General features: G+C 34.0%; 2 protein-coding genes across 2 annotated transcripts; one reads left to right on the forward strand and one right to left on the reverse strand.

The window, feature by feature from the left end:
* The first annotated feature begins 17206 nt into the window (after nucleotides 1–17206).
* LOC136226267 (alpha-L-fucosidase 1-like) lies at nucleotides 17207–21766 on the forward strand. The gene is made up of 3 exons (XM_066014651.1): nucleotides 17207–17859; nucleotides 19162–19401; nucleotides 20907–21766. The coding sequence occupies exons 1-3, from the start codon at nucleotides 17297–17299 to the stop codon at nucleotides 21568–21570; spliced, it is 1467 nt and encodes a 488-aa protein (XP_065870723.1). The 5' UTR covers nucleotides 17207–17296; the 3' UTR covers nucleotides 21571–21766.
* A 1324-nt stretch (nucleotides 21767–23090) lies between these two features.
* On the reverse strand, nucleotides 23091–27375 carry LOC136226288 (cytochrome P450 704C1-like). Its single transcript, XM_066014680.1, has 6 exons — nucleotides 26886–27375; nucleotides 26598–26813; nucleotides 25363–25647; nucleotides 24936–25274; nucleotides 23712–23912; nucleotides 23091–23628 (listed from the first exon to the last, which is right to left on the reverse strand). Exons 1-6 carry the CDS (start codon nucleotides 27237–27239, stop codon nucleotides 23443–23445), a joined length of 1581 nt encoding a protein of 526 aa, XP_065870752.1. The 5' UTR covers nucleotides 27240–27375; the 3' UTR covers nucleotides 23091–23442.
* Between the last annotated feature and the right edge of the window lie 437 nt (nucleotides 27376–27812).

Here is a 27812-nt window from a genome sequence, read left to right on the forward strand (position 1 = left end):
ATGACCAATACAGTATTTGCAGGAGTCCTCTGCCATACCCTTTTAACAAGGGAGATCATATGTGAAGACCTCAAACCCAGGGAGCTTTGCTTCAAAGTTAGAGGTGTTGAGTTAAGATTTGGGGATTGGGAGTTTGGACTCCTAAGTGGGTTACGGTTTGGAGACATGGAAGCATTTATCGAAAGGTTTAGTGCGATAAATAAGCCATATAGATTTAGGAATAAGTTTTTTCCAGGTATCCCTACACCAACCTTTAAAGATGTGGACACAATTATGCTACAAACTGTTTGGAAGAATGAATCTGATCAGGATGCAGTTTCATTTGCCATGTTGTACTTTGTCATTGGCTGTGTGTTGGATAACACTGCCAACAAACAAGCTCTTCCTTGGGTTTTGGAACTTGCTGAATTTCCAACATTGTTTAACGAGTTCCCGTGGGGTGTTTTGGCCTGGGATGTGACTTACATGTCTCTTGTTAATGGGATAATTGGTGGAAAAGACCGAATTGATCAGTTGTGTGCTCATAGGGATCGTTTCAGGACTAACCGTGTCTCATACAACCTATATGGTTTTGCACACGTATTTCAGGTATGATGTGTGCATATTCTATATACTAGAAATGTTGGTAATAGGCATAAATAATGAATTGAAACTTTGTTGCAGGCTTGGTTGTTCGAAGTATGGGATGCCACCCACGCATGGTATGACAAGAAAGGCACTCGCATCCCACGATGGCTACGATGGAAAAAGACCGGTATCGCTAAATTGCCCAAAGTTCTAGCCATTTTTGAAGTAAGTTGACCAATCATTGTGCCTATATGTGTCACTATTATGCTATACATCTGACTGACTTGTTTATTTGTACATTTCTATATTTAGTCGGGTATAAAACCAAATGCCACGCAAGTTACAACTGAAGACATGGAGAAAGAAAGCTCATGGTATCAACATCTAGTAAACCATGTGGATGGTCTTCCGTGTAATTATGACCAAGTGTTTACCGATTTGGAAAAGGGGCAAGAGGAGAAGGGGAAAGAGGAGGAAAAGGGGCAAGAGGTTGCAAAGGGGAAAGAGGTGGAAAAAGGGCAAGAGGAGCAAGAGGATGAAGGCATGGAAAAGGAGGGACATGAGGGATTGGGTACATATGAAGGAGGATATGCTAATGTAGAGGATGACAGTGAATCTGAGACTGATAATGATGAAAATGCCTTCATTGTGTCTCCTAGAGTACATATCCAAAAGAAGAAATAGTCTGGTCTGGAACGACTACTGAGGAGGATGTTTGCTGAGCATGAGAAGAAAATGAATGACAAGTTTGCTGAGCAAGAGAAGATAATAACTGAACAGTTTGGTCAGCAAGAGAGGAAAATGAGTGACCATTTGTCTGCCTTTGTAAATAGATTGTCTGTTGTAGAACGTGATGTGCAGGAACTGAAGTCACAACGGGATGTGGAACGTGGGATGTATGAGGGGGAGGTTCATATGTATGGTAGTGAGAGTGAGAGGGAGAGGGAGAGTGAGAAGAAAGAGATGGAGGAGCATGCAAAGGAGATGGAGGAGAATGAGAAGAAAGAGCATGAGGAGAAGGAGAGGAATAGGGAGAGGGAGGAGAAGGAGAAGAAAGAGCAGGAGGAGAAGAAGAAGAAAGAGATAGAGGAGAGGGAGAAGAAAGAGCATGAGGAGAGGAAGAATAAGAAAGAGCAGGAGGAGATGAAGGAGAAAGAGATGGAGGAGAGGGAGAAGAAAGACCAGGAGGAGAGGGAGAAGGTGGATAGGGAGGAGAAGGAGAAGAAAGAGCAAGAGGAGAGGAAGAAGAAAGAGATGGAGGAGCGGAAGAAGAAAGAACAGGAGGAGAGCGAGAAGAAAGAGCATGAGGAGAGGAAGAAGAAAGAGCTGGATGAGAAGGATAAGAAGGAGCATGAGGATAGGAAGAAGAAAGAGCTGGATGAGAGGGAAAGTGTTCATACAACTTCTGTTACAATGATTGATGTAAGTTTTGGTCCTTAATGTTTAACCCGGTGCTTTTAACAACGAATAATGATATAATCTATGTTTCTACTTTGTGTTTTAACAGGATGAGAGCCATGACGGCCATGATGTTGACATAGATCATGGACAGCTTAATCTTCTGGTTAACCAGGTTGTCCAGTCATCTTTACATACGCATGAAGACAAAGGAGAAATAAAAGATATGACTATCGAGGTTAAACATGAGGAGGAAGGGAAGGGAAAAAGAGGAGGAAGAGGAGGTGGAAGAGGGAGTAGAGGGGGAGTAAGGGATGCAGGTTGAAGGGATGGAAGAGGAGGAAGAATAGGGGGAAGAAGAGGGAGAGGAAGGGATGGAAACAGTAAGGAGGTACTTGAAGTGAAAGAGAGACCCAAACGGGAAAGGAAACTTGGGAAAGACATCCAGTCACCATTCGCTGATCCTCTGATGAATTATCATTTTGCTGATGATGATGATCAGTACCTGGTAGAACAACACGATGGTCGCGATCGTATAAAAGGACACCTCCTACAGGCCTATGATGACTGGAAGAAGAATACGCCCCGTGATCTATTGAGGCAGTTAGGTGGAACCGAATGGGGACAGACTGTATCGTGGTTTGAAGAAGCAGAATTAACTGGAAAGTACATAGACAACCAAGTAAGATACTGCTCACTTTGTATGTTTTGGTGTATATTATTCACTTTTTATGTTTTGGTCCTTACTAATGAACATTTTGTCTGTTACAGCTTGTAAATGCATTTTTGTGGTTATTGAACGGAAAAAACGTCCATCAGAGTCAGGATTGGACTACCATCGACTCAAATTTCTTTAGATTCATGGAGATGGCAAATATGACCAAGAATTATGACAAACCCAGAAAATGGGATCAAGCCACATTGTTTGTACAATGAATCAATGGGATTGAACAGTTTCGAAGTCGCCCTTGGTATGAGGTTAAACATGTGCTAATACTTATCAATTATAAAGGAGAACATTGGTTACTCGGGGTGTTCTACATGGAAGAAATGAGGATGGAGTTCTATGATAGTCTGGAGTCAAATGCATCCAACGAATCAATAGACAAATGGCTAGAACCCCGGTTTCGTATTATGACAAGAGCAATGGAAGAGGCTGACTATTGGAAGAAAAGTGGGAGGCCTGATAACGGTAATCGGTTGATAAAGTGGGAGAGGGCTCGCGGGTGCCCACAACAGCTGCGCAAGTCCAATGATTGCGGTGTCTTCCTATGCATTTTTGCTCAGTATTATGTTGAAAAAGGGCCATTATGTACGGATTATGGCTTCTCCGGGACTGATGGACGTTTCTATCAGTTGTGGGTGTGCTTGGAACTCTTCAACCAACACTTGTTCAACCAGAATGATCTTATTACAATGGCTAATTTGCTTGGATTGTAAGAGTTTGTAAACTATAAACGTTTGTTTGTAAATTATTAATGTAAACTGTTATTGTTGATAAACTTTTATTGTTGGTAAACTTTTGTGTTGTTGTTGGGAAACTGGTATAGGCGATATTAAACCCATATCGGCGTATATATAACCCATATCGACGATCTATTGTCGATATTAAACCCATATCGGTGTGTATATAGTCCATGTTAACCCCATATCGGCATGTATATAGTCCATAGTTAACCCATATCGGCGTGTATATAGTCGATATTTAATCCATATCGACGATCTATTGTCGATATTAAAACCATATCGGCGTGTATATAGTCCATATTTACTCTTGATTCAAAAGACATAAAATCTCAATCACAAATTATCATGGCAACAAATACATAAAATCTCATTCACAAATTATCAATACAAAATATACTAGAGTACACTATTTTCCAGCTGAGTTTTTAGAGCATCTTGCTTCATTCGATATTGTAGGTGGAAGTCGTGATGGAACTCATAACATACTAGTACAATTCGCTCGATTATGACCAGTATTCTCGCACCTCGTGCATCTTGTTGGAGTTACCTCCTCGCCCCTCGATGGTATTCAGTTTTGACTTCTCGGACGTCCCACTCTAGGTGCAGCCTTTTTAGGAGAAAGCACCCTCTTAGGAGTCTCACAAACTTTCCATTCAGACTGGTGTCCTAGTGGATGTATGGGCTCAATGTATGACAATCATACAGTCTCATTTTTGTAGTAACGATGCACCCACGCATATGCATTCTCTAATCGATGCATTAATGCAATCTTACATACATGTCTACATGGAAACTGTGACAATTGCCATTTCCTACATGTGCATGTTCCCGCGCGCAAATTCACAATTACCTCGATCGCCGATTTCAAAATTATGAGCATCGATGGGCTTATATGAACAACGAACTGAATTATTGACTTGTTTATGCATCTTCTTGTTATAAAATGCGGACAAATATGTCTCCCGTTCTCCTGCAAAAACATTTTTCATATATTAGCATATAGGAACTCTTAGTACCTTATACTAGAAATAAGGTCCCAACATCAAACCTGTTATTGTGCGTCTCTCATGAAACCATGCTTGGAGGATTGTCCTTATATACTCAACCAACAATGTGATCGGTAAACGTCTACCATCTCCCATTCTAGCGTTGAATGATTCTGATATGTTTGTCGTCATAATGTTATACTGACGTGCGCAAAAGTACGCACGTGTCCATTTCTCTCTTCGAGCTTCCTCTAGGTAGTCCGCTGCCCCCGGGCATATACTACGAAGTCTGGCGAATCTTTCCTCAAAATCAGAGGTCCGCCAGGCTTTGGCAACTTGCCAATACGCTATGTCTAACTTTTTTCCACCCCCAAATTTAGCCTTCACATTCTGTTTTAAATGTTGAGCACAACTTCCATGTACCGCATTTGGATACACCATATTGACTGCATAATCAATGCTCTTATTCCTGTCTGATATTATGACTAGGTCTTCAACATCACCAATACATTCCTTCAACCTGGTGAAGAAATAAGCCCATGATTCATTACATTCATTCGGACCAATTCCGAATGCGAGTGGATAAATTTGATTATTACCATCCTTTCCAACTGCAACATAAAGTACTCCGGCATATTTAACTTTTAAGTGTGTTCCATCTACACATATAACGGCGCGAATATGTGCGTTAAAACCCTGGATTGAAGCACCCATAGCCATGAAGAAGAATTTAAAATGATGTTCATCGTCAGTTTCAATATGTGTCACCGTACCTAGATTAACAAATTTCAATGTCTCACAATAGTCAGGTAACAACATGTACGATTCTTCAGGTGAACCACTTGTGCTATCTACCGCCCAACATCTTGCTCTCCAAGCTTGCATATAGGATAGGTTGATTGAAAATAATTTTTCAATCTCCCAAATGATGTGACTTGGATGGTACACCCGATTCTCCATATCTAACTTCTCACTAAGTATGATACCTGCGATTCGTTTCCCCGTTTGCCTATGATGCGACAATAGTTGTCCACCCCTATCGCAAGTGTGACTGTCCATACTGTTAATTCGTCGGAGCATGAACATATCTGAACCTAGTATGACTCCACCTCTAGCCCGCCACTTGCATGTGTCAACATGTTTGCATCGGACCTCAAACAAAGACTTAGTTGATTTGTGCACCTTCCATTCGAACATATTATCAATTGAATATCTCCCAAGTGCATCTTGCAGTTCTCGTTTGCTTTTGAACATATCGTGCGCCTTCAAAACACCATCCCCTGAAAATTCTGTAGTTTTCATCAGAATGTCCGTCTCCTCAGGTACTTGTGGAACATACCGAAATGGATCCGTTCTCCTTCTCATTATTGCTTGATCATCAATCTCATTCAAACTTGGTTGAACATTTTCAATCGATGGTTCTGAAACGGATCTTTGGCGATCATCGTTATCATATACGTGATCATCATTGTCATATCCATTGTAATCGTTATCATATCCATGATCATCGTTATCACAGCCATTACCATATCCTTGCTCATCCCCGTTCACTACATTCTCATACCCACAATTGTGATCCAATGTAATATCGTCTAGCCCAAGAGGAGATTGGGTATATGGATTCATGACATGTTTTGCCGGAGCACGAGTCTCAATTACTATGTTGGGAACATAAGAACTTATTCTGGTTGCCTCTACTTCAGCAACATTTTGTGGCCATACTTCAGCAACAATTGGTCGTCTTACTTCGGCAACACTTGGTCGCCTTACTTCCGCAACACTTGTTCGAGGAGTCATAGAAACATATAATGGCATCACATCGGGTTTATTCCATCGACAAAACTCAACGAATCCAGCAATATCACTGTCATCCACTATGTCTGCTAATCTTTCAAAAAGTTTATTTGGACCGTATGTTGTGTGCATTGCCATTTGTATGTCAAAACAGGTTGAATCAACATTCAACGAAGCGTGAATCCTATCTCTCAAAGTTTGATAATCAGTTGGCATTGAAAAATGGAGCACCTTCGATTGACCACCAACGTATATCATTGTGTCCATGGGCCCCTCTTTTTTCTATTCTCCATCCCACGAAAGCATACACAGACAAGTGTTCGGGGTGGACATATTTCTGCATTATCATAAAAACAGAAGTAAATTATATATTATTTGTAACTTAACAAAGAAAGCTACCGAAACATATCATGGTATACACATTTCAAACTATAAGATACGTCGATATATGTCGATACAACATAAATATCGACACCTATCGGCACATATCGACACATAAGACTAACTCCTTCGTCGATATTGATCATATATCGACATATATCGACGGAAGATCAATAGACGTTTTTCTAGAATGATCTGTTAATGAGCATTAAATGCAGGTAATGATCACTTTGACTTTCACTCTTCTTCGAATATCACTATAAGATACGTCGATATATGTCGATACAAAATATCGACACCTATCGGCACATATCGACATATAAGACTAACTCCTACGTAGATGTCTGACATATATCTACGATGCATTCTCGTGATAGATGTCGATATTAAACATATATCGACATATATCGACGGAAGATCAATAGTCGTTTTTCTAGAATGATCTGTTAATGAGCATTAAATGCAGGTAATGATCACTTTGACTTTCACTCTTCTTCGAATATCACTCTATCAATTAAATATGATATAGTCTGTTGAGATTCCCCATGAACATTACAGTTCTTTCTCCTATAAATAGACGCTTTGTCTGTTCATAAACTATTCATTCTATTAAACTCTTAAACACTCTAGAAGCAGCAAAAATGGAAGCGCCACCACCACCACCTCCTCTTCCTGAGTTCGAAGCGCTAATAGCTTCGTTCAGCGATTCGTTCCGTGCAGGGGATACAGATGAAATAATCTGATTCATGCAGGGCATGGCGAGAACCATGTCTTTCGCTGCTGAAGCCATGACTGACCATTTGGAGTCAGTTAAGGAAAAAAACAGGCGGCTGAGGAGGACCATTAGGCGCCTCAAAAAGCAGTTGGAGAAGTCCAAGATGGACTTCGCTGACGCCCTTTTGGGTCCTGAATATCTGAATGTTTAGTTTATGTAATTTTTGTTTTTTTAATGTTTATGTACTTTTGTTATTATGTGTTTTGTGTTTGTGTCTCTTTTGTTTATGTGTTTTGTGTTTGTCTGTTATGTTTTATTGTGTTTTTGTTCATTTTTTGATGTTTTATGTACTTTTTTTCTTTGTTAGAATATAAAAATATAAAAATATTGTTCTTATTTGTGTTTTGTGTTTGAATCTTATGATTTAACATAGAAAATCCGTTTAACGTAGGTCGATATATGTCGATATTCATCAGCTATCGACGCAGATATGTATGTCGATATTCATAAGATATCGACGGATATCGACCCTTTCTGGAAAAAATCGTAGAGTGATGTTCCAACCCAAATGCATCTTCCTACGACAATGTCACTGTTTTTAGGTTTCGCACGACCAGGAATAACATGAAAATGCAACAGAAACAATATATACTGGGTTTTAGAGAAACAAAATGCTACATCTTATCCATGAATTGACGAAGCTTAAATAAAATCAAAAACAAATGAAAAACTTACATGATTGTATAAAATCTTGAAGCACAAACTGTGGGTTAGATTGATTGTTGTTCGTAGTCTGTAAATTGATTTGTTCTTTTAGAGAGAGAGAGAGAGCGCGAGAAAAAAGAGAGAGAATGAGGGAAAGACAGCGTTATAATAAGGTTAGAGATGATGGCAAGGTTGGAATTTTGTTAATGAAATGTGTTAGTTTTGGTGAGTTTTTCAAAATGAGTTAGAAAAGAAAACTAACACCTTAAAAGGTGCTAGTTTTATAATTGTCCCTATAATTCTTTAATTACATACTTTAATTACATAAGTAAATATAAAGTAGCTAGCTAACAAGCTAATAGGGCCGACCTTGAGTCTAGGTCCCGGTGCGCCGGCCTAGGGCCCGAGGCTGGAGGGGATCCAAAATTATTATTTTTAATGTTTGTATATATGAAAATTAATTTTTTTAATATATAAAGTGATAAAATCATATATGGATCTAATTCATTCTGAACGACCATTGATAAAAAAAAATAAAAGAATTAAAAGAATTGCCCAACTTTTACATTTTAATTAATAAATTTTATATTAAAAATCTTTTACTACTTATTTTGCCTAGAGTCCTTAAATTGCCAGGACCGGCCCTATAAACTAACAAGGCTATATCGGATTCAAATACTTATCTTCTTAATTCCCATTACCCTCGGCTTTATAGGATTTTTTTCCTTTCTTCCTTCCCTTGCATTAGACCTAATATCTATAATATTAGAAAGAGTAAAATTAAATAGCCATGAGTTAATTAACCTCGTTATTACTAGGGATTTCGAATCTTTATAAGCCACTTTGTCTTTATAAGATGATAAAATCAAGTGGATTACTAAACCTAGCCACAAATTCCTACATTTAGTCTTGTGAGAAAATGAAACTGTCCTTCCAACAAATTCACTAATCCTTTCAAAAATCCAAAGCTCTCTAAAATTTAATTCGGACTAATTTGGTAAAGAAAAAACATGAAAAATGACTAATGATATGTAATTTTGTTCGAAAATATGTTTTATTTACGGTTGTATATAGTAAAATTGAATGATTTTAAAAAAAAAAAATCAATTTATCGGTGTCGGAGCATATGAACAATATGCCTCCACCTGTGGTGGGGCGTGATGTTCATACGCCCCACCTGTGGTGGAGGCATATTGTTCACATGCCAACGTGTGAATTTTTCTTTTTTCAATTTTATATTTTAATTATTATTATTCTAAACAATTATAATTATTCTAAATTTTTTTAAATATTATAATTATTAACATTATAATTAAATAATATACATGAAGTATCAAATATGTATTAAAATGTGTTAAAAACAATAAGTTATAAAGAATTCTAAATATTAAAAAATTACAACAAGTCAATTCGTCTGATCCATGGAATAATAATAATTAAAATGTAAAATTGGAAAAAAAATCACGTAGGCATGTGAACAGTCTTTCTTAAATCTATCACACACCGATCCATGGAAGAATGGAATCGGATGTAAAAAATAATATAATTTATAATTTATTTTCTTATTTTAAGTTTGCTTTTTATGATTTTTGTACAAATGATTTTTTTTTCTTTGTGGTTTTTTTCCTTTATAGATTTTATACCGAATCTAATCTTAATTTGTATGTAAATTTTATTTTTTATGTATTTTTTCTTTAATAAAATAATATATATTTTTATAAAAGAAAACAACCATTTAATAATTATATATGGGTGGTTGCATCGGTCTCTCTTTGTAGGTGTTATCATGTTTTCCTTCATTGAAAAACAAAAGAGTTTTGTCTATCATCATATAAATCCAGCTTATTGAAAAACATGAAGTCATTTCTATAGAAAAATGACTATACAATCTATTTTGAATGGAATGGGTTTCTCGTTGTTGTGACAACACAGTTTCAAACACTGTTTATGATTGCTCTATCATGGTCTACAATATTTAAAATGATTCAAGCTTATTTTTTCTATGAATGACATATTGTTTAAGAAAAAAAATTAGAAATTGTAAAGTTGACCTTGGATCATTATTCCTTGATATTTAATTAAGTGATAAGTTGCAATTTTAGCTTAATAATTATTGGAAGAATAGATTGACAACTAAAGTACAAAGTCCTTTAACGGAAATTTACATAGAAATTCATTTTTGAAAAACTATTTATAATTTTGAATTATGTCAAATTGATAGAATCATTAATTTTAAAGATTAAAGTTTATAAATTATGAGTCTAAAATATATTATCAAGAGTTTGTGATTTATGAATTAAAGTTTAAGCTTTTTAAATTAGATGTAAAAACATATTTTATTTGGTATATATAGAAAAAATGACATATTGAAAATTAAGTTTTATGATATGATTTGGTTGTAATTTTGTAAAAAGCCCAATCCTTTAATAATGCTTAGCCCAACTTTACATAAATGGACCACTAATGCTGTGAGTAAATTGAAGCCCGTTTTCCGTCGTCTTTTTCAAAATAAGACGTCTTTTGTAAATTTCTCTTTACTTAAAGCGGGCTGATAGTTATTTGGGCCGAGAATAGATCCAATAATGTGGCCTACATAGAAGCCCAATGTGGCCTTGTGAAGCCCAAAATAGTAGAATGCTATGATGATAACAAGTTTAATGTTTCTCATTCTTATTGAAGTTGTTCAAATATTTACATCATTAAGCAAGATGAAGTTGTTCTTGTGCATCATGCTATTAAAGAATGATAGTTAGGGATGGCAACGGGTACTCTACCTGCGGGTACCCGTCACTACCCGACCCTAATGGGACTACCCGTGCCATGTATAAAAGGGTATGGGACGGGTATGGGATCAAAATCATTACCTGTTAGGGTAATGGGACAGGTATGGGAAGACCCCCCAGGGAACCCGGTACCCGTTACCCGTCATAAATTTTTTATATATTAAAAAATATTATTGTGTTTTAGACGTAAGATGTGAGATTTGAACGTCATTCTTTTGTTTTTCGACCATTATCCACTAAACTACTTTATTTTTATTGATTAAGGTTCAATTTGTTCTATTTTTAGATGGATGATTTATTAAATTTATATTTTGTTAAATTTGTAATATTTTTTGTTTCATTTGTTGATTCTTAACGGGTAAGGGTACCCGCGGGTACCCGTGAATTAAATGGGACGGGTATGGGATACAAAACAAATACTCGTTAGGGTAATGAGAAGGGTACAGGTAATTAAAAAATAAATGGGTAAGGGTTTGGGATTGGCACTACCCGCGGGTACCCTACCCGTTGCCATCCCTAATGATAGCAAGCATGCCAAGGTGACAGTAGTGCTCACTGAATGACCAGATGAATTTGGTCATTCGCCGTTAGATCCAAGCTTACTAAATCTAAATCTTCAAATGGTTTGAATCTCCACCACATGATTCTAATAAGCTTGAATCTAACGGTAGATGACCAAATTCATTTAGTCATTCAGGGTCCATGTGAGCATTATTGGCCGAGGTGAAACGGAAAGAAAGTGTATGAAAGATGTAAAGTGAAAGAATATGAAAGTATGTGAAAAGCAATATTTGATAGAGTTAAAGATGAATTTCGTTAGTAGCTATTGACACGTATCAAGTGAAGGAAACAAGTGGAAAGATTGATTAGTTCGTTACAGAGTTAGAACAATAACTAGTTTTGAACCCGTGCAATGCACGGGATGCATAAAAACAATTTTTTTATTAAATTAGATTATACTTTTTTTTTTGTACATTCTTTTACTAAAAATTACGAAAATAGTATAAATAAATATAAAAAATATTTCAAAATAAATTATATAGAGAATTATATTATACATCACCATGTTATTATGTATTGAACCAATAATTTAATGTCATGTTATTTATTTAGGTCTAAGGTTTTTTTAGTGTGCACTCCACCATAGTCATACTATTAGTATGAAATCTATTATAATTTATAGATCTCCACAATTTATGATTATTTAAAATATATATATATATATTAAATAAATAATGAACTTAACTATTTAAAATTTAACATGTGAAATATAAAACATGTAACTATATATATTAGTTGTAACTTTTATTTGTATTTCTTTTTTTTATTCCCTTTGCAATCTTATACTGGTTGTAGCCTCTATGGATATGAGGTTTTATTCATCTTAATTTGCATACTGCATTTATACTTTTTGATTTAATGGAATGATATATGACATTTTTATTAAAAAAAACTATATATATTAATCTTATTTTTAACTATGCTATTATTAAGAAAAAACATTAGGTTATATTTTACAAATAATTATGATCGTTTTTTTTAAGTATGGAAGTTGTCTTCCATCAATCTAAATACATAATTTAAAACAAATACTATTATATATTTTCGATAACAACAACAACAAAACTTTAGTCCTAATCGGCTAACATGAACCATCATACAAATTAAAACAACAATATGATATGCATGCTTTCTTGTGTTTCTTTTTTATTGCATAAAGTAAACACATCAAACAAATTTTAAAAATTATATATTAATTATAATATCTCATTTTTATGAAAAAATGTTAACATACATAAATCTTTTTATCAAAGTCAATTTTATCTATTATAATCAATTTAAAAAAAATCAAATTTTCACCCTTGTTATATAAGATTTTTGGGAGTCAATAATGACTATAAATTATCTATTATCTATAATACTAATACAGCATGTAACATAAATATAGATGAAAATTCCAATTAAGTACATGGACAATAGCATATATTCGTCAAAAAAAAATAAAAATAAACAAAGCACTATACAATTACAATGAAATAATTTTTCATATTAAAAAGAAAAAATTTAGATATTTAACCGGAAATAAAAATTAACAACACATAAATTTCTCTTAAAAAACATAAATTTAAATTATCTAAAACCAAGTAAATATGTGTAGTAAGTATACACATATGTTAATGCATCAGATTTTAAGAATTAGTATGGTCAAATAAAAAACAGAAGCGATGAAAAGCAGTGTCAGAAAAAAATTGTAAATGAACAAAAACTAATGAGGCAAAATTTATGAAAGCTGTTGATATAGATGATTTTTCAAAGAATGACAGGTATTATTTGCCTTTAAAAGTAACTCTTATTCATCAAATATAAAAAAAATTACAGTAGTTTCATAATTGACAGTTCAATAACATATCTTAGAAGTAAGGGTAAATATCCTCTAATGAGAAATATATATCATGGAAAAGCATTGGAAGAGCTTTTTCTATTTTTTCTAGGTACTTCCATTGCAGCACTAATTTTCTCCTCAACAACCACCTTATACTAAATTTGTTTATCCTTAGTTTGGCTATCAACCTTCTTTTCCATAATTTCATCCCCTGCTTTCTCCTCTGTGCCTTCTCTTTCACTGTTTTTTGCAAGGTTGAAGTTCTAGGAGGCTCGACATATTCTGGAGGTAGTTCAATTACCATTCACACTTAGACCCTTCTGTTCAAGTGATTTTGTCACCCTTTCTGAAACTTCTAATGCTATAGCATTTTTCAGCTCTATTTTTAAAACACTTTTAACATCTTTCAAAACCAAATCAAGTCTATTCAAACCCTCATAACACATTGCCCTCTTTATGAGTGCTTTACTATAGTTTTGTGTGACCTCTAGAGCTAAATTACAAGGCCTTGGGATATTCACTTATACCCATCTGCATATAGAATACAACCATGTTACTCCTAAGATAGGATACATCTATATGATTCTTTGGAAGCAATTTAATGGCTTTCTCAAACCAAAGTCATTAACGTAAAAAAATCAAAAGAAGAGGAACACATAGTTTACCTCTTAGTTAGAGGAAAGAACATAATCAGTCAGAATAAAAGAAGCAAGTCCGGAGGTGCCGTCACAACTTATAGCAAAACTGAAGAGCATATGGAAAAAAGAGACAAACAATTAAAGCTTCCTAAATAGAAAAACCAGAGAAACAACTACACATAGCCAAAACTGAGAAACAATTCATTACAAAAAACCAATTAGTAAATTATTTCGATTTATTTTTAGAGATCATTATAAGAAAACATTTAATCAGTCCATGGTCGTTTTGACATTCTAAACATAACAAATTCAGAATAATGTATTCTAAACCTAACAAATTCAGAAATCAAGTATACCTACATATCTATAAGTAAAGTCGTAGAAGAACCAAATTAGTAATTACCTTCAATATTCTTGGTGACTTGTGATGACAAACCAGAATTCAAAGGATAAAGTGTATCATCTAAATCTGAAAGTAGAGAAAGAAAGGTCACAGAAAAATATAAAGAAGCATACCAAAAAGGAGACATTCATATTCGCACGTTTGAATCACCATCATACTCCATTTCTGTTACTGAAAAAATGATGCAGAAACCATAAAAATTATATAGAAGAAAACTAAGAAATTGAGATCAATCTAGTAAAAATAATGAAAAATTTCACATTAAAAGACCGCACAACATCCACAAAGATCAATGCAACCAGAGTTAAAGGCAAAATAAACCATAGGACCAATGTGAGTATTGAGAGAAGATGGTCTATTAAGAATCGAAGCTCTTGATTTCGGTCTTCCTTCAACCACCTGAAATTCTCAATCTTAATGAGCCCCATTTTACGTGTGTTCTTCGATTCACATATAATTCAATGCATATAAAAGATGAAATGAAAAGATTGATTTACCTAGTTGTGTACATCATCAAGTTGGGCATAGATTGGAAGAGCAAAAAAGGGTTTTTTTATTAGAAAGAAACCCAACCCTCGAGTTTATTGAGTGCCGAACTTCAATCAATCTCTTCAATATCTGCATTTCGATTCCACCAATCTTTGATTTTTGTGCGTATTTGTTTGAATGCTTTATAAGAAGAAACAATTGAAAAAGTGGCGACGTTCCGGTTTCTGTAAGCGCTGAAGGAAAGCGTCTCCTCTCTTTAGTGTGATGTTCAGTGCTTCTCTGGATTAGAAACTGTATAAATAACTGTAGATGGAGGGAAAGGAGCAAGGATTTAGGGTAAATAGAGTGGAGGCGAGCAGTTGAAGTTTGTGCGTGCAAACAGTTGAGAAGTCGTGTAGATGTAATACGTACAGAATTTATTTTATATTAAAGTAATATTATTTTCTTGAATTTTTGACACATCAGCATATACATATTCACAATCTGCCACGTGGAAAATTCGTCTACAAATTTAGATAATAGTAATAGACGTGTAATCTTGTATATATACATTGTACCTACTAGAATAATCAATAAGAAAAATACTTTCATTTCTCTTCTTCCAATTACACTAAAAAAAATTACACTAAAAATTAAAACCTCTAAAATTCACTTTACAAATAAAAATTGAATTTTAAAAAATAGTTATTTTTAAATAAAAGTATATGATTTCACATGTTTTGCAGATCGGTATCTATGATTGAAAAAAAATATATTTTTTCGAAATTTGGCTGATAACAACCTCAAAGTGAAAATTTTCAAAAATTAAAATTGTTTATTATCATATTTACTATGGAAGTATTTTTTATTTTTCAAAATCATCAATTTTGAATTTTTTTTCTCTAAACATTAACTTTATCTCTCACAAAAACACCTAAATAACCTCAAACCTGCAAAGTTAAAGAGTTAAAGTTGCTTAAAGTATCATTTAATTTTTGAAATTTTCTTTTTCCTTGATCGGATCGAGGGTGCGAACCCGAAATCAATTCCTTCTCTTTGGCTTAAGTTAATCTTCATCAATACAGCTGACCGAGTCGCAACCTAAGGGATTGGCCTTCCCATTTGAAGCGGGTACTCTGCTTGGTCCCATCTAAGTCTAGATCCTTCATTACAGAAGTCATCTTTCCCCTGCCCTGAAGGACGAGCGTATGAAATAAAAGGGGGAGCCATAGTGGTAGGGCATTTCCGAGTTATGCCTAATCGTTACCGTGCAAATTTGGAAAAACAAAAATTTTACCAACCACTATTACCGATCTGAAAAAAAAATATGAAACCATATTATTTTATTTGAAATTAGCCCTTAAAAAATTAGCTTTTATAGGCGGAAAATACGCCTAAATTTCACGGGAAATCCTCGTAGTGAAATTAGGCCTACCCATTCCTAAACATCAAAAAATTAAGAAGATATGATATCAGTAAAACCTCTATAAATTAATAATGTTGGAACCATAGAATTTTATTAATTTATAGAGTTATTAATTAATCGATAAATTAATAATTATTAATTTATAGAGTGATTTAAAATTTTTTAAATAAATTTTAAATTACTAATTTAAATAAAGTTTTTGTCTAAAATCAGTGAACAAATAAAATTAAATATGCATTATATAAGTTAATTGAATTTGGAAGTTCATTATATTTATGTTAAAAATATTCAATGTATCATAGTTAATGAATTACTATATAAATTTATATGGAGTGTTGTTTCAAATCATACAAAAAATGAGGATGAATCTAAGGATGATTCAGTACTTTTGAAATCAATGACAAGAAAGGAACAACATCAACTCTTTACAATTTTTTTTTGTTACAATTTGACAAATATACACCAGAACTTTTGAATGCATTGAGAATAGTTAGAGATGAAATTCAATTAGATTTAAATTTCAAGAAAAAACAAAATATTATAGATTCATATTTTGCTAAATTATCCTAAGTATGTATATCTATATATATTTCGCATATATATTTGAGAAAATATTAATTTATAGAGATAATAATACAATGTATTTATAAAGGGTTGTTTCAAAAAATTATTATCTTATTAATTTATTAAAATTGATCATTTTTTTGAACTGGTCCAAGTCAGGACCAGAAAAAAATTATTATTTTAAAGAGTTTATTAATTTATAGAGATTTTACTGTATTAGATTTGATAAAATAGAACTAAAAATAAGCAATCGGAAAAAAGTGACTCATTTACGAGAAATTCTACTATGGTCTTGATCCGTGAACAATTGTGCACTTTTTTTCTTTACATCAATCATTTTCTACTAAGGTATGATGATTCTCATTTTTCATTGATTGGGTTCATTGCACCCTGTGATCGTACAAGTTTTCCACATTTACTTAATTTCACCTTTCACCTTTAGTTTGGTCAGGCACCAGAGACACCCGTGAATGTAAAACAACCAGAAACAGAATAAAGCATGTCAAATACAAAAGTCCAATCCAACTCATTTATATCATTTGTCCAAAGAATCTTCTTCTTTCTTTATTCCCTTTTTCCTTTTTCCTTCACTTCACTTGTTCAAAACCCATTATCATCATGGCCTCCCAATTGCAATTGCAATGGCGTTTTCTGATCATAATTCCATTATTACTACTCCAACTTTCTAAATTAACAATTTCAAAAAGGGAACAAGTTCCAACACCACCTTTACCAATCTTACCCCTCCCATCTTTTTCCCAATTGAAATGGCACCAAAGGGAACTCATAATGTTCCTCCATTTCGGTGTCAACACATTCACAGATTCAGAATGGGGTACCGGCCATGAAAATCCGGCCATTTTTAACCCAGTTGGGTTAAACGCCGGCCAGTGGGTCAGCACAGCAGCTGAAGCAGGTGTTTCGCTGATGATACTGACTGCAAAACACCACGACGGATTTTGTTTGTGGCCGTCCAAATACACTGATCATTCGGTGATTGCGAGTCCATGGAAAAACGGCGCCGGAGATGTGATTGAAGAACTGGTGAATGCAGCTAAGGAACATAAAGGGATTGATATAGGACTTTATCTATCTCCTTGGGATCGACATGATAGAAGATATGGGCATGATTTGGTCTATAATGAATACTACTTGGCCCAATTGCAAGAGCTGCTAAACAAGTAAGAAATAAAATCATTTGATTTTAGGGATAAGATATAAATTTTGATTAAACATTGTTTCTTTTGGGAAGTATAAACAACGGCCAAACAAAAGTAAAAAATGGTGAAATTCTATTCCGGTTTGTTTACAGTAAAATATTGTACACTATTTTTTAGTGTGTTTATCTATTTAGAAAAATAAATCTAACAGAAAATTTTAGATTAGTAATCGGAAAAATTTATGAAGACAATATTTTTGAAATCATATGTCATTCTTTTTTATTCTTTTGGAAATAGTAGTTATTTGTCGGGTTTTCTTTAACACTAAATTTTTTTTACCCAATATTTTTTGATAAACAATTTCTAATTTTGAGCAACTTTTGGTCGGGATAATACGTAGAGTAACTTTGAGTTTAGATAATAAAATGGATAAAACGAGATTTTTATTTGGATCTAGAGATAGAGGCACATTATGTCAGCTTACCTCTGACAAGAAATTGAATGGGTACTGTACTCACGAGTACCCAGTACCATCTGATGTTAACATAACTTTCTATATTCTGTATAAAATGTATGGGAAGGGTATGTGAGTACCCTAGAGTACCCGTTACCTGTCATAACTCTTTTATATATTAAAAAATTATTATTGTTTTTTAGATTAAGCTACTTATTTTTATTAATTAATGTTCAATTTTAGATATATGATTTATTAAATTTATATTTTGTTAATTTTATAATATTTTTTATTTTATGTATTGATTCTTAACGGGTAGAATATCTGCAAATTAAATAGACCGGATATAGGATGTAGTATACCTATTAAAGTAATGGAATGAGTACGGATAATTAAAAAATAAACGATTAAGGTAATGGAACGAGTACGGATAATTTATAGTATCCTACCTTTTCTCATCCCTACCTCTGGTCATCAGGAACACTCTTTATAGGGGTGGTTGCCTCCCTATCCACTCTCCTATCTCTATCTTGATTTACCTTTAAAAAAATTATCCACTAGGAGTTCATCATATGCGTCCATTTATTGGATTATTAAGTTTTTCCCTTAAGTGAATGAGCTTACTTCCAAATCTAGGCCCTAAAAGGTCCTACTTTTCACCTAAACTTAGTATAGATTCTACTCTAATTAATCAAAAGCTAACTCCGTCACTATCTTGATATTCTACGTCAAAAAAAATTAAAGATAAAATTTTACATTTTTTACATTAGAAATGTCTACTTTCATAAAAAAAAATGTTAGTGATAAATTTAGATGTTATTTATTGATTTGAAGTAGTAATGGGAGATAAATTTGGTTAATGATTGTAGATACGGAAGTGTTAGAGAGATATGGTTTGATGGGGCAAAAGGTGAAAATGCACCAAATATGTCTTACTATTTCTCAGATTGGTTTGGAATGGTGAATGAGTTGCAGAGCTCAATCAATATATTCTCGGACGCTGGTCCGGATGTAAGATGGGTCGGAAATGAAAATGGATTCGCCGGAAAAACTTGCTGGTCGCTTATTAACCGGACTTCTCTTTCTATTGGAGAGGGTACCATTGTTGAGTAAGTTCTTTTTTTTTTTCTTCAATCAAGTTTTTGTTATTTACTCTTCTTGTCCTGAATTGTTAGCCAACCCTTTCCTGTGCTCTTTTTCTTGTTTTGGAAAAGGACAAATTGTCATTCACTGTGTTTTTTTTTTCTTATATCCAATTTTCACAAAATTAGTGATACATAAAGGGTATCTTATATATTTTTTCTTTTGGTAAAAAGGGCCTTTGATTTAAACGTACCAAAACAAACTCATGTCTATTTTTATCTCAAATAGGTCTTCAATAATTCAGGTGGTTTTGTACAAATTTGTTTTTGATACAGTTTTTGTTTTTGCACATTTATTGGTAGAGTAATACATTATTTTATTTTTCTCAAAAAAAAATTACATTATTTTTTTTATTGAATAAGGATACAATATTTCTTATTTAGGGAATCCTTGGACTTATTTTTAAGGTTTAATTAAATAAATCATTGCAATCTTTTACAATATTTTTTATTGCTTATTTACGGGGACCGTAACAAGAAAATTTCTATGAATAACAAAGAAAATAACAGTAAAACTACATTACATATAAATACTACAATTTATATTCTTATTTTAAAAAATAAAAATAAATGGTGTAATATTAAATGTTTTTCTTTTTTGAAATAAATGCTAAATGTTGATATTACTAACGTGACATTTTTTTAGTCGAGTGATATTACACGTTTTGTCATATATCATATTACATTGATGTTGAACGTATGGTTAATTTTTTTACAATAAAAGAAATGCATTGTCTTTTTTACAATACGCTCCACATGAATTTATCAATGAATCATTTAACTAAAAACTTGAATCGATTTTTAAGTCTTAAGATTAATTTTTGTTATTATCTTTTTTGTACGTAAATATTTTTTTTTGTGTTTGAAGCGTATAAAATACATGCACATTTTATTATGTAAAAATTTCTTAGATCACATTGACTAGTCTCTATCTAGGACAGAATTTATTTATGTTTTTGTTCTTCTTTAAACTGCCTATCGTTACTTTTCAATTCCATAGTTACTATTCAAAAAAGATTCAATTAAAGTTGTTGTTCTAGTAAGTTGGTACCTCCTTGCTAGCTTGAGCCTCTATAGCACACCTTTTCCTTCACGTGTATTTATTCTATTTTACTGAAAAAAATGAGCTAAATGTCATTCATAAGCTAGTTGTACCCAAACCAATAAATTACTTGCTTTAACTTACGATATCCATTTGTTTTACCTACTGTTTGTTTGTTGTTATGGGTTGTTGTTTGTTCTTGGAAAAAGCAGTTTTTCCAAAAAGCATGAATTCCTGCTTTTGTAAAATGCTATTTTTTGAGCGTAAAAAACAAATAACAGATCGCTAATCAAACACCTAAAACTCTCAATTTTGAAATGAAAAGACTCCCATCCATTTTGAAGTAAAAAGTCAAACAGGAGTATGAAAATGAGCAACCAAACATCCCCTAATTTCACTAAATTCTAACAACTAAATATGAAAAATGCAGCTATCTAAACACAGGAGATCCAAGAGGAACAGATTGGGTACCAGCAGAATGTGATGTGTCACTCAGACAAGGATGGTTTTGGCATAAATCCCAATCCCCCAAAAAACTAAGTACACTACTCCAAATCTACTACAATTCAGTCGGAAGAAACTGTGTCCTCCTACTAAACGTACCCCCAAATTCAACCGGTCTCATATCTCAAAACGATGTGCAAAGATTAAAACAATTCAGAGCTGCAATTGACACAATATTTTCCACCAATTTAGCAGAAAAATGCCTCATCAAAGTCAGCAGCCAAAGAGGGGGTAAAAATGGAGGATTTGGAGCAGAGAATTTGGTAGACAATGACCATTTATGGACATACTGGGTTCCTAGAGAGAAAAAGGGGAGTTGGGTTGAGATAAGATGTGATGGAGGGCTGAGATTTAATGTGATCAGGATTCAAGAAGCGATTGGTCTTGGTCAGAGGATCCAACGGCATGAAATTTATGTAGATGGGAAGAGTGTTGCAGAAGGAAGTACAGTAGGGTATAAGAGACTTCATAGACTTGAAGGAGGAGTTGTTTATGGTGAAAAGATAAGGTTTGAGTTTATGGAGTCAAGAGATGTTCCTGTGATTTCTTCTTTGGGTTTGCATTTTGATCCTTTTTGGAATCCAAATTAGTAGTACTGATTACTTTGGGGGGGTTTAATAAAGATTTTTTTTTATTGAGGGGTTTATGTTGTAAATGTCTAAAAAGGACATGAATTGTTGGTTTGGTAGTAATGGTAAAAGCCAAAGGGGAGAAACAAATGAAAATTTTGGTGAGTCACAGCAGTATAAATTTGTCCTACTTCTTGTTGGTTTGTTGGCTTTCATATGTGGTCAATGATGACATTAGCATAACTTCATACGGAAAAAAAAAAAAAAAAAAAAAAAAAAAAAAAAAAAAAGTTTGTCAAGATTGATTTATACAAAAAGATTTTAGTTAGGTTTGAATTAAAATGATTATAATTTCATATGTTTATGTATAACACAATAATGGTAAATTACACTCATGCACTCTCAACTTTAGTCTTACTTTTTTAGGGTCATTACTCACTAAACTTTAAGTTATAATTTTGAATAATGTTAAATTAATATAATTATTATTTTTAATATATTTTAAGGATTAGAATTTATAAATTAGAAATTTAGGATATATTGTCTAGGATTTAGGATTTATAAATTAAGGTTTAGAAATTTTAAATTAAAGTGTAAAATTTTATTTATTATATATAAAAAATATTGATATATTGACAATTAATCCATGGCAGCCACCGCCCACTGCACAGTTAAATGTAACATGGATGTAACCACGAACCACGGGGTTGTAGTAGAGTGGTAAAGACCCTTCCTCCCTTAACCAAAGGTCATCTTTGGGAATGGAAAGAATTTCCGTAGCTAACAGTCCCATCCATAAAGATGCAAACCATCTGCGAAAGTGAATAGTCATTGTTATCGGCAGTGGATAAACTTACGAACCAAAAAAAAATGTTGATTCTTGTTTTAAAAAAAGTTTGATAATATGATTTTAATTGTAATTTTATAGTCATTTATTGAAAACCTAAATTTAAATTAAATTCAATTGGACCGTCCATTATAAATTATTTTGCCATATGCTTCACATTTGACGCCATGCTTTCAGTATTGGGCAGGACCTGGATTTTGCCTACTTCCACTATCATATATATATATATATATGGGAAAAAATCCTTTTCCTTTATTCACAAGATTAAATTAATAAAGAATAATTATAATAATTCAATACAAATAATATTTTTTTAATTAATAATAGTTAGATTGTTATAAAAATTAATATTAATATTTAGATTTTATATATATAATTTAGGGTTAAGGTGCAAAAATACTCCAAACATTTTGGATCAAGAACAATTTTACCTCTAACGTCTAAAATGGTACAATTTTGCCCCTAAAGCACATGTTAGGGGTAAAATTGCTCTTGGCTACAAACATTAAGGGTAAAATTGCACTATTTTAAATGTTAAAGGTAAAATTACTCCTGATCCAAAACGTTAGGTGGTATTTTTGCACCTTAACCCTATAATTTATTAATACTTTTGGGATTGGATCCCATCAAGCGGTGAAAGCATTTTCCACCTTGCCCTAAGTTTGGGGATAAAAAAATATCCATAGCCACTCCATGATGAACTTTTCCCAAGATTTTTCATTGTCAATAGATGAAAATATTTGAGATTTGAAATTCCCCGCATCCTAGTTTTTATCCACTCAACTTTGCCCCAAGTTGCCTTATTAATACTTTAATTTTTACTTTGACGATATATGGATCTACATTTATTATGGAACCACACTTTTTTATTTTGTAAGCTTTCTCTAAAAATTGAGTTTTATAATATTAATAAGGGCAAAGTTGAGTGGAAATTGGCTTTCATCCCTATCCTTTAGGTAGGTCTCAAAAGGAACCACCACAAAACCAAATAAGCTTCGATAAACATTAGTAGAATTTTTCAGCAACCAATATAAAAAGTTGTGCTTTTACTGCTGCCTTGGAATTGCATATAAAGGTAGTCCTTGATCCATGTGAAGGGTAAACATGGTTCGATATGTGGCTTGTTTCTCTTCATCCACAAGTTTGAATCTGAAGAAAAACAGGAGGCTTGCTGCCAATATTTTCATTTGCCTGTAAGCAAATTCCTTCCCCAGGCAAATTCGAGGACCAGCCTACAAATACATGAAAAATCAACACAATTAAGCAACTGCAAACCAGCTAAAAAGAAACAGATGTATTGTTGATCAATCATGACCTGAAATGCAGTGAATTTAAAAGCACTTTGTGGTTGAAAGACTCCATTTTCCAGCCATCGATCTGGTCTAAACTCTTCTGCATCCTCCCCCCATATGTATGTCATTCTTCCCATTGCATAAGACATGTAGTTTAAACCATCTCCCTTCTTTACTCTCAGCCCATCAGGTAGAATGTCATCTTCTGCTGCACTTTTCCCATCCTGCATTTGGGAAAATAACAAGTATGAATCTTTAACTTCTGATTCATAAAAATGAGTTTTGCACAAGAATTAATGCGAAAGGAAATCCCTCATATAACCTTATTATTTCCCTTGCATGTAGGAGTCTGATTCAATACGTATGATTCAATACTATGGAGATATTGTCTATTTTGGCCAAATCCAATCCATTGGGCCTCACAGTTTTAAAAAGCGTTCGTATATATTTGACACACATTAGTAATACACTCCAATAACTCCCTCTCCATTCCCGATGTGGGATTCAGTTTATTCCTGCCTTGTTGTCATTCCTTAAGACCACTCCTTACTTGGACTTTCAACCTCGGGCCACTTACTTCAGTCCAGGTGATTATAGGCCTACCAACTTCCACATGGTTCGTCCCCGAACCAACAAATATACGTGCAGAGTCTTCTCTGATACCTATTGTAACAGTCTGCGTGACCCAAAATCATGTAGATTCATTTTAACTCAAATCCAACTCATTGGTCTGGCCACTTTAAAATGCGTCTACGTGTATAGAAACACACCTTATTAATATACCCCAATAACTCTTTCTATTTCCGTGTGGATTCAGTTCATTCTTTCCTCCATCACCATCCATTAGAGTCAGCTCCTTGCTTAGACTTTCTAACCTAACACCATGCGCTCGGAACCGGATTGTTACATTGCAACATATGGCATTTAAATTTGTTGGGGAAACATACAATGCATGTCAGAGGCTTCTTCTACAACTAGAGGTTTTGCTAATTGATCATGTCATTTTCTATTTAGCTTCATAAATGAGAAAGCCAAAAGATATGAACATCAAGTAGCACACATATATTCCTCTATTTTAAACAATTGGGGAGTAATTACGAATGCAAATTACCAACCACCAAGCAATGTCTTGGTGGCTAGTAGCTACCACAGTCCAAAAAAGTAGTGTTGAGTTGTGAATTCAATCCCGAGAATCTGCAAAATTGACAAGATGATCCAAATTTATTGAAAAAAGAAATAAAAAATACCACTGGAACTGCTGGATAGAGCCTGAGAGTTTCAGTAAGAGCTGCATGAAGGTACTGCATCTTGTCCAATGATTCTTCAGTAAGCAAATCTGAGAATTCAATGCTAGATAACTTCCTTCCCTCCACTTGTGCCACGTCTCTCACTTCAAGTGCAGCCTTCTCTTGAAGTGTGGGATATTTACAGAGCATATAAAAGAACCAAGTGAGTGTATTTGCAGATGTGTCTCTACCAGCAATTATAAAATTTAGAGTTATATCTCTCAAATATTGATCAGTCATGTTCTCTGGATCCTTCTCACTCTCCATCAGAAACCTTGATAATATATCGCCTTTCCCTCCCTGCGAATCACCTCAAATAACATCAGTAAAATGCATACTGCAAACAAGAAAAGGAACACTAAAATCACAGTAAGATTCATTTACTTACTTCGAGTTTTTTGTTTTCCATCTGCTCCCTTTTGCGCCCAATCAATTTATAAATGAAATCATCAATTATTTTGATGTTTTTCTTGAGGGAGGCTTCCAAGCCAAGATTAAGGAATCTTTTGATTTTCCATAGCAGATCAACATATCGCCAGTAAACAATAACATTTGAATCGTCAAATGCTTTGGCGAAACTGCTTCCAAAGTTATCTGTGCCAGATAGAGTGTTCAGATCAACCCCAAACCCCACCTTAAATATCGAGTCTAATGTTGATTTCATAACCATATCCTGATATAAAAGAGTCATAATTTGAGAATTTGCATGTCACAGTTGCATGAAATCAGCTAAACTTTACACTCCTTTTTGTTTTTGGGTCTGTTATTATTTAGGAGAAAAGAGGAAAATTCTTAGACATGCTTGTAACATCCAGGATCAAACTTTCTGTTTCCCCAAAAAGAGAAGAAAGCACCAGCATTTCTGAGCATTAATTTAATTTTTATCAAATAAATTTTAATTGTAAATTTTTCTATAGTGTTCACTAAAAGTTAGATGCTATGCTAACATTCATCAATGGTCTCCATTGACCTTGTAATTGTAAGGAACCAGTCCTCAGAGGGTGTGCCCGGGTTAGAAAGCTTAAGAAAGGAGCGGCACTGTTGGATGATGATAGGGACAAGAATGAACTGAATCTCATGTTGCAAATGGAAAGAGAGTGAGTATATTAGTAAGAACTATTTCCAATACATGTCGACCCGTTTTAAATGTGTGAGACCCAATGAATGAGAGTTGGGTTAAAGTGTACAATATCTACACGGTATTTGGCCAAAGCATACAATTACATGGTATTGGGCCAGGGCAAATGTTACCATTGGTATCAAAACCGAAGTACAAGATGTGTCGGTCCGGGTACGAACCAGACAGAAGTTGTTGGGTTGGGCATGTAACGATCCGGTCCTGAGAGAGTGACACTGAGGTAGAAAAGCGGCGCTAAAGGATGATGATGGAGCAGGATTGAAATGAATCACACATGGAAAATTATTTTTAAAACCCATCTATATACATCGTAACACACCTTACTCGTATGACCCAATCACTTGCTCTTCACTTTTTTTATGTGAAATTCAGTTCATTCCTTCTCCCTAAAGAAAAGACCTTCAACCCGCGCACCACCCTCTCAAACACACCTAGTATCTAAACTGACCTTTTTAAAGATATCATTATCAACATGGTCTACCTACCTGCAAATCTATTATCTGCAAAGTTGTTGCTGCAGCAGTAACCTCTGCAACTAATTTTGTGGCATTAGCTCGAAAAACAGCAGAACTGAAATCTCTGAGAACTTTTGTTGAGAATTCATAGCTTGCAAGTCTCCGCTGGTGGCGCCATTTATCTCCATCTACTGCAAAAATTCCATCCCCAAAGAGGTCTCTCATAATTCCACTATGATAGGGTCCCTGCAATAACACGAAAGCAGATCAACATATTTACTGCTCACAAATTGATACATTTAAATGGGATTATAATACCTTGCCATAATTAGAGAAGTTGGTTCTCAGAATATATTCAACAATAACTGGATCGGCTGTGTAAATTTCACTATGACCCGGTGCAATCAGACGGTATGTACTATTCTTCTGAGCCAGAGATGTTTGATAATCAAAGAGTCTGTTGAAGTGTTTGAGTTGACTTAGTACTGGACCAGCAATTGGAGGGCGTTGGTCCTTGAATGTTATTTCTTTCAAGTAAAAGATTAGATACTTGGATGCAAACACAATTGCAAACAAAATAAATATGCCAATCAAGGCTAGAACCAAAGATATAACAATAAAACATCCCAAAAGAAAATGGTGCAGCGCAGAAGAAAGGAGGAGAGCAGCCATTCTGAAAGATGTTGAACCTAGAATTCAGAGGTAGACTCCAACCAAGAACAGTCAGGTACTTTATTAACATGTGAACTAAAATCTTTGGAGTTTAAAGTTGTCCTTTTTTAGAAGTGTTTCATCAATTGGGTAAAAAAAAAAAAGGGCGGTCCGGTCGCATTACGCGTCCCCGCTGAGCGAGGGTCCGGGGAGGGGTCCCACCACAAGGGTGTATTGGGGGCAAGCCTTCCCTTGCCAATTTAATTGGCAAGAGGCCGCTCCTAAGACTCGAACCCGTGACCTCTGGTCACACGGCAACAACGTTTTACCGTTGCGCCAAGGCTCGCCCTCTAATTGGGTATTTTTTTTAATTAGGTCAACCTACGTGGGTAGCTTTCAGCGTGGCGTTTAGATTAAACTGATACATACTTATTGCCTTTTTTTTTTACATCACCATTCATTTTGTTTTTCTTTGACTTATTGATGGAAAAGTTGTATGATAGTCTTTAATTAGCATTATTTTATTGCCTACCGCTTGGAGCTGGCAAACACAATAATAAATAACACTTTTGTCATCTTCTACATCACCAAAGC

This window comes from Euphorbia lathyris, chromosome 1, assembly GCF_963576675.1.
Source record: "Euphorbia lathyris chromosome 1, ddEupLath1.1, whole genome shotgun sequence".
NCBI classification, from domain to species: Eukaryota; Viridiplantae; Streptophyta; class Magnoliopsida; order Malpighiales; family Euphorbiaceae; genus Euphorbia; species Euphorbia lathyris.

Excerpts from the sequence above, each read along its gene's own strand:
- LOC136226288 (XM_066014680.1), bottom strand. The coding sequence starts at position 27,239 with ATGGCTGCTCTCCTCCTTTCTTCTGCGCTGCACCATTTTCTTTTGGGA. Across the intron at positions 25,648-26,597 it reads TGCAGATAATAGATTTGCAG|GATATGGTTATGAAATCAAC; the intron begins GTAGGTAGACCA and ends CTTTTATATCAG. Across the intron at positions 23,913-24,935 it reads TCTATCCAGCAGTTCCAGTG|GATGGGAAAAGTGCAGCAGA; the intron begins GTATTTTTTATT and ends TCCCAAATGCAG.
- LOC136226267 (XM_066014651.1), top strand. The coding sequence starts at position 17,297 with ATGGCCTCCCAATTGCAATTGCAATGGCGTTTTCTGATCATAATTCCA. Across the intron at positions 17,860-19,161 it reads TTGCAAGAGCTGCTAAACAA|ATACGGAAGTGTTAGAGAGA; the intron begins GTAAGAAATAAA and ends TAATGATTGTAG. Across the intron at positions 19,402-20,906 it reads GGAGAGGGTACCATTGTTGA|CTATCTAAACACAGGAGATC; the intron begins GTAAGTTCTTTT and ends TGAAAAATGCAG.